Here is a 12,860-nt window from a genome sequence, read left to right on the forward strand (position 1 = left end):
GTGTGGGTGTGCGTGTATACATGCTCGACCTTTCCTGATCCCTCTAGAGGCAGTGGTAGGTCATGACCCACACAGTGGTGGTCCCGGGTCAGCTGGAGTGGATCTCAGCCAGGGTCTGTACCCACACACTCCACTTACTCTGGCCACAGATGTTGGTTTAGCGGGGGGACTGGGACATGTCCTCTCAGTATGGACAGCTGCTCTGAGGCAGAATGCTTGCTCTGACCTGACACATGGAGGCATGCTGGGAGGTGGGGGCATAGCGGGCCCCACTACCAGCTGTGGCTAGCTCTCTCAGTGGCCAGGCCTCATCCATATCCGTCAGTTTTAGGCCAAGCAGCTTGTGTGGTGGTCTGAGCCTTGGCCACAGGGTTCGGTGAATACTTTATTGACAGCTGATCTAAGTGAAAGTAAAGAAAGGGCAAAAAAAAAATCCTCACATCTTGCTCATTTTGTCTTCTAAGGAGCGAGCTCCTTCCTCCTGGTGTCCACGAGGTGAATCTGAAGCTTGATTCCATATGTCGCTGCTCTGTATGCATTAATGGGTTCAGTGCTGCCGAATATGGACTGGCAGAGCTGTGCTGGAAAGCCACCAGTGCTCACACCTAGCAATTAGAACAGACCCAGCCATATGCTCTCAGGATACATAACACAGTGAAATCAAGTACGAGCCTGTGCATGCTTTTCTATACACCACCACAGAAAATGCTTAAGGCTGCCCTTTATTTGATGTCATTGATATGCCACTAATAGCCAGTCTTTCAAAAGTGAAGTGCACACGTCTCTCAGCCACCAGGGGGAGCATGATGTAAATTCTGATTATTTTCAAGATTTTTTTTCCCCATAATTTTGTGAATGATACAAGATAGCACCTCATAAGGGGTTGTAGGGGAAAAAAACTGTGCTGAACTACAGGAATAATTTGCTAAATTATTGTTTAATGGACTCATTTATTATTTTTTTTTTTTCTGGATGAAGTTTTTCGGTTGTTGTGCAGAGAGTGTAATTACATGTGCACTGACATGAAATACTGGATATATAAATAAATACAAGTAGCAATTCTGAACGGATTATTACAAAAATAACAGGATGCTTGACACTTTGTGCATTTGAATATGGGAAATACAGTGTGTATGTAGAGTATCCCTTTAGTTACAGATCTGATACATGATCTATCAACTAGGCTCCTTCCATTTCCTCTGAATGTTGTTATAAACCATGCTACAACTAGAACAAATGTCCCTTTAGCACCTCAAGTCGATATACAATCATTTACTTCATTAAACATCTTATTATCTTGTGAATACTGACATAAGCAGTTCATTAACTCTCAGGGATTTCTTTTCAAATGTTAGTCGGTGCTTATATATGCGTCACGAAGTCCTCATGTATGTAACAGTCAAATAAAATATTTCAAGCAATTGTCTGGAGACATTTCTCCAGATATTACAGGCCCATTAGAGAGGTCAGTAAGTGTTGCTCCTTTAAAGATCTCGCTCCAAAGTGAGAGAGATAATGGGCAGAAGTGACGCTGAGACCGATTACTCATTTATAGTGGTTGATTCACTGATGAACCAATAATGGGTGATTCACCAAGCCATGCACCAGTGAGCCCTGATTAGAGCCTCACTCTGGCCTGGAAGTGAGGGAATCAGCCTGGACTCTGTGAATCAATAAATTGTGAATGAGTTTTGGTAATGAATCATCTTCAGTCTAGACGAAGGTGTGTGCTGAACGATAAATGAAAGTCCAGAATCAAAGTTGAAGAACCTGTTGTTGAATATAAACACAAACCCATCATGAAGAGATAGTGCCTTTTTGTGCAGCAGTTTTTTTTCGAATGCATTTGTGTCTACCTTCCAACACCTCCTATTTTTCTCCTCCAGCTCTAACTCCCTCCTTCCTTCTCTGTCTGTTTCCTCTCTCTAAAGGGCACGTCAGATCCACAGTGTGTCGTCTGGGACCAAAGCAGCTCGTAAGTCTAATTCTATACACACCCAACACTACACACACACACCATGGGATGTGCTTATATATGCTTATATATGCAGGCCACATATGTACCTTATTATGCAAAAGTCACAGTAGTGCAGCAGGTAGTGTCGCAGTCACACAGCTCCAGGGACCTGGAGGTTGTGGGTTCGATTCCCGCTCCGGGTGACTGTCTGTGAAGAGTTTGGTGTGTTCTCCCTGTGTCTGCGTTGGTTTCCTCCCACAGTTTAAAAACACACATTGGTAGGTGGATTGGCGACACGAATATGTCCATAAGTGTGAGTGTGTGTGTGTTGCCCTGTGAAGGATTGGCGCCCTCTCCAGGGTGTGTTCCTACCTTGTGCCCAATGATTCCGGGTAGGCTCCGGACCCACCGCGACTCTGAACTGGATAAGCGGTTACAGATAATGAATGAACCCTATTTCCAGAAAAGCTGGATCATTGTGCGCAATACAAATAAATATATAATTATGTGCAAATCAAAAGAAATATTAATGCCACGTCACATTCCAAAAAGTTGGGATGGGGCAATAAATCACTGGTATAATTGCTTAATGGTACATAAAATAAATGATATTCATTAACAACAGGTCAGTGACATGACATCCCAAGTGAGTTTTCCATACAAAGTTTGTTTTGCAAATGTGAATTAAAATACCTTGAATTGAAATTTCAAGAAATTATGAAAACATCACAAAAAGATTTTACTCTTGGACAATGTGGAAAAGGTAAAATATTGAAATGTGGAAATGTGCAACGAGCAATGAAAAGTGGTTTTCTGAATAAATGATGATGTGTCAATCCGCAAAGCCTGGTATATCACAACTGTACAGGTGGCACAGTATGTGACATAGTGCTGGATTGAGCCACTGTCCTGCACCTGTGAACATTTAACACACCTTCCCTAATTTTGACAAGGGGGGCCCTATCATCCTGCCCTGTGTTTTTGAAATGCAACAAAGCCATAAAGCGTAATATGTAATATTCTTTCATTGTCTGAATCTGCTTATTGTCTGAATTCCGGAGCCTACCCGGAATCACTGGGCCACACAAGGTAGGGACATACCCTGGAGGGGGCACCAGTCCTTCACAGGGAGTCACACACACTCACTCCTACGGACACTTTTGAGTCACCAATCCACATACCACCGTGTGTTTTTGGACTGTGGGAGGAAACCGGAGCATCAGGAAACCCACGCGGACACAGGGAGAACACACCACACTCCTCACAGACAGTCACCCGAAGTGGGACTTGAACCCACAACCTCCAGGTCCCTGGAGCTGTGTGACTGTGACACTATCTGCTGCACCATCGTACCGCCCAAATATGTAGTATTGAACATGTAAATTTATTCTGATAAAAACCCACTCAATTTTCTCCAAAATCTAAACTTTCTTAGTTTTGATATTTAAAATGTTTTAAAGTCTTTGTAGTATTTCTAATTCAAAAAAGTTTGAATGATTTGTGCATTTTTTACATTTTGCACATCATTCCAACTTCTTGGACATAGTTCATTTCCAGTAAAAACTGCTGTTGTTGATGAGATATGAATATTTCAGGAATTGTTGCAGAGATCATAAAAAACTATTCCTATCAGTTCAGCTCAGCTTTCATCTTTAAGGGACAGGAGAAAATCAAGGTCCACTCTTGATGTTTCATATCGTCTCATCTCCCCTCAATGACATGTTTCAAAGATGTGAAGCTGTCAAGAAGTTATAACTAAGAAAATGTGGAATCGCATTTTCAGCTTTTTCCTGGCTCTGAAAAATGAATAACATTTATTTAATGGTCATTTTATCTAGATCTGCAATAAATTGATTGTTGGTCAGTGACTTTAGGGAAAAAGGTTTGCATTTTGCATATTCATTAACAGCCCCAGAACTGATGTCCCTGATACAGTGTTAATTGAATTAGTGAGATGAACTTGGATCGAGTTCTTTCCTCCAGCCACACACAGGGAGGCTGACACTCTGCTTGGTATTTTGGTGAGACAGGTTGACTCATATTGCAGTTGAAGTCGTGCTGTGGAGGCATCCATAAGCATATCAGCCTTCTCAGCCACACTTCCCCTACTGAAACACCCCTGGTATTTCCAAAATTTTTTTCTTTTTCTTTGGAGGTTAGATATTGAATCTTGTGAAGGTCTCAGAGATTGCCATTTGCTGCGAGTCCTTTGAAGATTCCACCAATGTTACAGCCTCATTATTTAGTATGATAGTTCTGAGAAACATCAAATTTATACAATTAATCTCTCACCCTAAATGTAGCTGATCAGCGAAGACGTGCAAAATGTAAGACGTGAAATGTGTTTCATTAGTTTTGTGCTGGAGCTACAAGCTTTATCTTAGAAGTGGTTAAAACATAATTACCAGGTTAGCATTGTACAAACTGCATGTCTACGTAATCATACATCTGAGTTCAAAATGTTTGAGCTGATCTGTAACTGCACTTTAAATTCCATGCTTTGAATTTGTTGCTATGACCCTACTTTGAACAGATAGTCTTTATCAGTTATTGCATTCCCTTTTCACTTTATATCTTTATTAATGTCTTAACATTCATTCATTCATTCATTATCTGTAAGCTCTTATCCAGTTCAGGGTCACGGTGGGTCCAGAGCCTACCTGGAATCATTGGGCGCAAGGCGGGAACACACCCTGGAGGGGGTGCCAGTCCTTCACAGGGCAACACACACTCACACATTCACTCACACCTACGGACACTTTTGAGTCACCAATCCACCTACCAACGTGTGAAACCCACACAGACACAGGGAGAACACACCAAACTCCTCACAGAGAGTCACCCGGAGCGGGAATCAAACCCACAACCTCCAGGTCCCTGTGACACTACCTGCTGCACCACCGTGCCGCCCATGTCTTAACATATATTAGACAAATAGAATTCATATGCATGTTCTCCCCATGTCTGTGGGGGTGCTCCAGTTTCCTTCCATGGTCCAAAAACAAACATTGGTAGGTGGATTGGCTGTTTGAAAGTGTCCATAGGTGTGAGTGAATGGGTGTGTGTTGCTCTGTGAAGGACTGGCACCCGCTTCAGGGTGTATTCCTGCCTTGCGCCCAATGATACCAGGTAGGCTCTGGACCCACCACGATCCTGAACTGGACCCACACTCCAGGGGGCACCAGTCCTTCACAGAGCGACACACACATTTACACCTATGGACAGTTGTGAGTCGCCAAACCACATACAAAAGTGTGTTTTTGGACTGTGGGAGGAAAATGGAGCACCCGGAAGAAACCCATGTGGACACAGGGAGAACACACCTAGCTCCTCACAGACAGTCACCCGGATTCCTGGAGCTGTTTGACTGCAACACTACCTGTGTAAGCGTAGGTGAAACACTGTGGTAATCAAAAGGCATGTTGTAGGTTAGCTGGATGATTATGGGAAAACCAGCAGTTTGTCATGAAGAACATAATGAATTCATTACATGGCCAGAGTTACAAACTAACATATACAAGGTCAGTTTTGATTTCAGGTCCTTAATACTGTTGTGCTTGGTGATTCATTGTGGTCCCCACTGTATTGTATCCATGCTGTACATTCCACAGTCAGTCTGTCAATATTGGGGTGGGTTCTCTCCAGCTGCTCTTATGTAGTCACCATATTGAATAGGCAGTTAATCTCCTCTTTACTCAAAGTGGTCCCATGGCTAGTTGTTTCTACAACAAACATTTATTAACTGATACTTTCTGTTTTAGAGGTTTTATTATAACATCTACCTAGATCAGACGTGCACAACGTTTGGTTGTATGTAATATGTCACAGCTTAAATTTGCTGCGGGCCAAATGCAGATAAAGATAAAGCAGGATACAAGAGTATAGGTAGGATTTAAATGTTTTAAAAAGACACAGACTAAATGTAATTATTAAAATACAAATGAGTGATGACTAATCATCTTCATTGGAGTGGTTTATTCTTGTTACTCTTTAGGGCTTATTCTTAATCACTGCTCTGAGGTCCTGGGTTTGCCCCTTGTTTAGGGTTGTCGTCTGTATGGAGTTTGGTATGTTCTCCTTTTGTCTGTGTGGGGTTCCTCCAGTTTCCTTCCACAGTCCGAAAAGCGATTGATTATCTGTGCAAAATAGCAGATGCGAGTGACTTGGTTTGTGTGAATGTGTGGGATGCCTTGTGATGGATGGGTCACCAGCATGGTGTGTGTTCCTGTCTTGAACCCAGTGTTTTTGGGTCGGCTCTGGACACAACTTGACCCTAATCACGATGAAGTCAGGAAGCAATAGATTAATGAATGCGCAGCATTGTTGTCTATAGAATAAAACTGAATTTGTTTTATTAGAAAAAGGGGTGGGTGACTTTTTATAACGACTGATGCAAACATCCTCATGAGCCACCTGTAGGATGCCTAGCCTGTATTATTTTGCATCAGACCATTGTTTAAAAAGTGTTTTGCCTTTCCAGTCTAATGCCTTTCAGAAAACAAACAGAATTTAGTGAAAAGTTTAATTGTTCTCTGACAAAAAATCAGTGATATAGTGCTCTTTGAAAGCTCTCATTTGCTCCTGCTATGATATGCTTGGTGCATGTGTGAAGTTGTGTGTGTGTTCCCCTGTGTGTTTAAAGCTTGTGTGATACTGAGACAGGCCACTCTGGTGAATGTTGCTTATGACATGAAGGAGCTGTAGAAGGAGTGAGAGAGATACATAGAAAGAGAAAGCAGCTACTTGTGTACAGCTACCTGTGGAGCAATGAATCCTCATCTGTGCTACACACACACACACACACACACACACACACACACACGCACACAGTCGGCTGCTGTGGTATTTCCTCAGGAGCAACTCCCTGCTGACACAGCACAGCGCTCGCATCATTAATACACATGGGCCGAGTGTGTGTTAGCAACAGGCAGACCTGGCTGAGCAGGAGAACAGCAGCCGCTAATTACTGAGGCAGAAAACCTCCCCTATCTGCAAACGCGCAAAGTCGATTAACACAGAACCCCATTACCTCTCCTGCCAAATTACACTCCAGATCAGCCTGTGATGAATGTGGCAGTGTGATTAAAAACAGACATGTTTTTATCCCTGACTTAGAACCTAAGCATGGCAACATTCAAAGATCTGGAGGTAAAGGAGAACTCAAGTAAATTCAACTATCATTACCTGTTGTAAGCATGCCTACTCACTGTTGTTTTGTGGCATTTTTAATTGGTTCTTTGTGTTTTGTGTGTTTTTATTTTTATACAATATTTTAAAACAGCGCTAGGTAATAGCTTTAGCTTACAGTTACAGCTTTAAACTTGTTGTGATGCTTCACCAGCCTGCAGTATAGAGAATATATCCTATGTCATTGCTACTTCAGGCTCTGCACTACAGAAACTGCACTATGTAATTTTTGAAGGAAGATAAGAAGATAAGAAGCGACCCCTTTACTCCCACCCCCTCGCTGATTTCAGAACAGTGCTGTAAAAGTGAATTACACTCCGCAGCTGGAAGGAAAGCCCAGAAGCAAAGATACCGTATCTTACCTAGTGTTGCTTTAAAGTAGCTGAGAAAAATCTCTTCAGTCATATATGTATGTGAAAGATTATTCTGAAATGTAGTACCTATATTTTGGTTTCATCATTTGGGTTTAGCCTTTACTCCAAGGAATATACTTCATTTTTTGTATTGTATTTTCTGTCCAACTAATAAGGAAGAAAGCAGTGCCTAACTACAGGACATTATATAATACGAGAAGTATATTGAACACTAGCTTGACACTGAAGTGCCCCTTGAACAACCCTTGCAAACATTACGCTATGAGAAAAGCTTTGTTTAGAGGACATTATGGTAAACAATCCACACCACCTCGTTTAGCAGAGTTAAGCAAAGCATGATCATTTTTCATCTTCTGCACTTATCCCCTATTGTTGCATTTTTACATCTCTTTTTTTCCCTTCTCATGCAATTAGCAGTTTCTTTAAACAATTCCGTAGATAACAAGCGTTTTAAAATAATGATAATCTCTCAGAGGATCTTTCCCTCTCGTGTTATTGTTTCTCTCTCTCTCTCTCTCTCTCTCTCTCTCTCTCTCTCTGAAAGATTCCCAGTTCTGAAGCTTCTAATCACCACCAGCTCTGCATAGTTATTGCACTTTGCATCTACATAATAAAGCTGTAATAGTGCAGCTTTACTTTTCTTTGGAATCGGATTATTCCTTGCGCACACTCTCTCACTGCCAGCTGACGTTCATTTATAATAACCGGTTGATGCGCTGTCTTGGTAACTGGTGGATGCACACTAGGACCAGCAGCCCTGACTCCGTGCATGTTTTTTTTTTTTTCTTTTTTTTTCCTGATAAGAGCTGAGATATGACCCAGTATCTCCACACAGATCAGCCTGCCTCATTCCTGCATAAAGATTTTCAGATTATGATTTAATTAAGACTGTTGTACATAGTCTTACTCCACAAATATCGTGTAGCACAGAGCCCTGGACAAGGATTTAGTGCTATGGTGCTATGTCAGTTTCTGGTCTCTGGGCGATTTTATATATTTATTTATTTATTAAGGACTCAATGAGGAGCACCCACTGACCACGGACAGCGAAAGCAAACCACTTTAACCACTTTAACCACTGCTGCTCTGAACTTTACTCACTGTGGGCACTGAGAAATCTTCAGTTTTGTAATTTCTCTCCCTTCCTCTTTGGTTTTCCAGAGCGATGTAGATTAGATTCATTGAGGTCGACAAGTTAAAAGAGCTATGGATGGACAGTAAGAAGCCTGGATCAGTAAGCTTAAAGACATAGCAACAAAACAGTAATTCTAACAAGAAACAGAAAAGGTTTGATGTGTTCAAATAAATGCTGTGCATATAATAGTGCAAGTATTATTATAGGGAAAATATAATTGGAATGTGGGCCTTTTACAGCTTTTAAACTGCCCACACAACAACAGGATATCCATGTTAACACAAATAGCAAAATGAGGACTGTACAAAAAGTAAACCATTACTTGCTGGACGATAAATTGCATTTGATCACAAACTCATAATGGCTGCACTGTGTGAATGTATTAAGGAAGTGATTCTGGTCATTTCTTTGGGCTGGTCAGGTCATGCAGCTGCTGAGGTGGATGGGGATAGCTAAGTGGACTCTATCTGGGCTGGCCCAGGCTGTGTCTGTTCACAGCCAATTTGTTTTGAGTAAAGCTTTGTGGAGGTGCCTATGTTTTGTTTTGTTTTTTATCTGAAATTGTTCTCTAGTTATTCCACTGGTGCCCAGGGTGCTTCCTGCTGAAGTATGGACTAAACTGATGGGCCACTCATGATTAAGTCGAAACTGGGACATGTCCAATTTCCTAGTAGGAAAAAAATCCAACACACAATTCTCACTCGGAAAACCACAGCTTCTTCCTTCCTAAAGCAACGTGGGCTAAAAATATAAATCATGAAGTGTAAACTCAGGAAAATCTCATGTTACCTGAACTAACAGCCAGTACATATGACAGATAATCAGTATCATGGATTATTCAGCATTATACCTCAATTATGATTAAAGCATGACTATTTTATTTTTGTTTTATTGCCCGCATAGTTCACATAGTCAAGGCTTGTACAGTAAATATGTTGAAGCATTGATGTTAATCCTCAGAATTGGGAATTTCTTCTTTTTCCGTTTGCAATTGTCATAAATCCTGTTTGTGACTTGCTTCACCTTTTCTCACACTTTTTACTCTGTGCAAGTGATGGTTTAAGTTAATTGTTGAGTGTAAGTGATGTATATATAAATATATCCTGAAGGCTCTATACGTAACTGGTGAGGTGACAAAGGTGAGCTGAATCATTATAAGAACCTGACACATGCAGCTACAAACCTACGCACTCATTCCTCTCACTCTCACATGCTGGATGGCTGTTAGATTGTGTGTATGTGTGTTGTTTGTCAGGGCAGTATGAATTATCCTCTGTTCTCCACTGCACTCAGTGACCTCACCTCTTCTGCTCATCATTTAGTTTCTCTTGGCTGACCTTTGTTTGAAGTAAGATGGCGCGCTGCAAGCCTCCTTTCATCTTAATGCCACATCAGCCCTGCCCCCAGGAGCTCCCGTGCCCCACCTCTTTCCTCCTCCAGGAGCTTTTTCTGCACCCCTTTTTCCATCACTCATTTCACTTCAGTTCAGTACAGTGAGCTTTTACCATATCTGCAGATGTAGTTGGCCGTTCCAAAGTATACACAATATTACTGCTCCAAAGCTCGGATTTGGGGTACTCTTACACCTGCCACTGGACACAAGAAGAATCATACATTTTCTGTGTTTCTTCGTTTCAAAGCCATTATTTCTTCTTTTGTTCTGTTTGTGCATCCGGCTGTGCTCACCGACTCACCGTGAGGTTGTGTATTTTGATGTGTGTTCTGGTGTTCTACCAAAATGCGCTGTCATTCTGAGGGCAGACATCACTGAAGTGGGATTTGTGCACACATCTGTGTGTTCCAGTGGGTGGTGTAGTAGAAGTGTTTTGATTTGATTTACTGTTATATCTATTTCACCATAGTGTTTACAGGAGTGTCACCAGCAAGAATATTTGCATGGGACGAATGTAATGTGCTATTTGTACTTTGATTTTGCACGTAAGTATTGTTGATTTGTTGTTTTATTTGATTCTTCTGACATTTGCTTTTTCTGACATTGTGTATTCTAATCATTGATTTAATATGTTTACTTTTATACACTTGGCTTTAACTTAAATACATATATAAACAATTTAAATTACTCTCCACCTCTGCGTGTTTTTGTTTCAGCAGGAGCTATTGAGCATATGCAGAAAGAGAAATGCTGGTCACATTGTATTTGCAATGATATGATTGGCAGTCACTGTACTCTTATTAAGTGGGAACATGTCTTCCGTGCAGAGCAGGTGTTGTTTGTTTACCTGTGCACATAATCCTAAATGAGTTATTTTAGCTGGTAAAAAAAACTCTCTCTCTCTCTCTCTCTCTCTCTCTCGCCTCTCTCTCTCTCTCTCTCTCTCTCTCTCTCTCTCTCTCTCTCTCTCTCTCTCTCTCTCTCTCTCTCCCTCAGTTGTTAATTGTCAGCAGGTTGTGGGATGCTGTGGCCTTTTCTCAATGGTGGAGAGTCTTTGGCAGTTGTGTGTGAAAAGGACACAGCTTTTATCGCTTCAAATGAGCGGGCAAGCGAGTGAGCGTGGGGTTCACACATGCTGCTGAAAAGATGCCACACAAAGCCTCATCAGCTATTTGCTCTCTGTGTGTGTGTGTGTGTGTGTGATAGAGAGAGAGAGAGAGAGAGAGAGAGAGAATGAAAGATAAAAGAAAGAGATGGAGGATGAGGCGGGAGGCCATAAGGATGTTGTCTTTGTGTAAGCTTATCTAAGAGGAGAGGCTTTTAGTCTCTGACATGGCAGAGACAGGAAGATTGACCCAGAGAGAGGCACACTGCTTAAAACAGAGAGAGAGAGAGAGAGAGAGAGAGAGAGAGAACGGGGTTTTTGTTCATGGGCATTTAATCAGCTATGTTTGCAGTCTTTTTACTCACCAATTATTCATTTACCCATTCTGATCTTCACTGATCTCAATTCACCAAACCCCACCCCGCCAGGCTGTAACCCAGTTAACTCAGTAAATTATGGGTTTGTGTTTTGAGGAATGAACACTTTAGTGAATAAGTCAGCTAGCACTGTATGACCACACCCATATTCGTATGGGAAATAAATTCTATGCATTTACAGAGTCAGAACTAGTAGAAAGAGAAGTGCAAAAGGAATTGTAAGCGAAAGAATGAGAGGTAATCATGAGGAATGTGAGGGAAAATAAAGAGAGCAAGACAGAGAGAGGACAGAGGAATAGAGGGAGAGTGAGGGGAGAATGAAGTGGGAAGATAAAGAGTGAAAAAAGAAAACAGGAAGGGGAAAGTGTGTGTGAGTGGAGGAAATGCAAAGAAAGAATAAGAGAGAAAAGGAGAGGTAGAAAGAGAGTTAGGAAGAGAATAAAAGATCAAAGAGAGAGGAAAGAGTGGGCGAATAGGAAAAAAGTGAAAAGAAAAAGAAATAAAGAAAACTGGAAGTAGACTGTGTGTGTGTGAGAGAGAGAGAGAGAGAGAGAGAGAGAGAGAGAGAGAGAGAGAGAGAGAGAGAGAAAATACAGTGAGAAAGAGAAGATGGAAAAAATAAAGACTGAAGATTAAAAAAGAGTGAGAGATTATAGAAACAAGTGAAATGAGGTACATGTGTGGAATGAGACAGAATGAGAAAAATTAGAAGAGTGAATGGAGACTAGTAAAAGCACAGTTAGAGAAAATAGAAAAGACAGAGAAAAAGAGAAAAGAGTGGAGAGAGAATGAAGAGGCTGTAAATAGAAACAGAAATTCAGAGAGAGAAAATAGAAAGAGAAGATGGAAGAGAAAGAGCGATAGAGAGACAGTGAAAAAAAGTAGGAGAAAGAGAGAACGAAGCAAGTGTAGGTGTACCGTTTTTCACTCTTTCCCCCGGAGAGCATTCATTAGCGGCGTTAGTGAGCTTAAGGGAGCAAGGTGTCAGGATGGTGATAATGGCAGAGAGATCTTCCCCTGAGGAGCAGCACATTACGCAGCTTTCCTGTGCACCTCTGGTAATTACTCACAAAGCCTTAATATGGGTTTGAGTGGGTTTTAAGTGATTTACAGAAAGTTTGTAGCTTTGTAATTAAGTAGTGCTGATGACCCATGCTGTGACCGGTTAAGATCTCTTATCTTAAAAGCAGAGGAAGATTTCTTGAGCACCTGCAGATGTTAGAGAGCACAAGCACTGGTCATTTACTTATCTTTGTTTTTCTGTAATAAACTGGTACATTAACACAGCTGGAGTTTGGGAAGAAATAAAGCACATTACTAAAGCAGGTCACA

At 41.4% G+C, this 12,860-nt stretch overlaps 1 protein-coding gene across 7 annotated transcripts in view; it reads left to right on the top strand.

Moving 5' to 3' along the window:
- Positions 1-12,860, top strand: part of adgrb2 (adhesion G protein-coupled receptor B2) — a 341,993-nt gene that overhangs the window by 218,004 nt on the left and 111,129 nt on the right. For all 7 annotated transcript variants that reach the window (XM_066673975.1, XM_066673976.1, XM_066673980.1 and 4 more), the window contains one exon: positions 1,932-1,975. In XM_066673975.1, coding sequence (XP_066530072.1) covers positions 1,932-1,975 — 44 coding nt within the window. The remainder of the gene's footprint in view (positions 1-1,931; positions 1,976-12,860) is intronic.

Source organism: Hoplias malabaricus, chromosome 6 (genome assembly GCF_029633855.1).
Source record: "Hoplias malabaricus isolate fHopMal1 chromosome 6, fHopMal1.hap1, whole genome shotgun sequence".
NCBI classification, from domain to species: domain Eukaryota; kingdom Metazoa; phylum Chordata; class Actinopteri; order Characiformes; family Erythrinidae; genus Hoplias; species Hoplias malabaricus.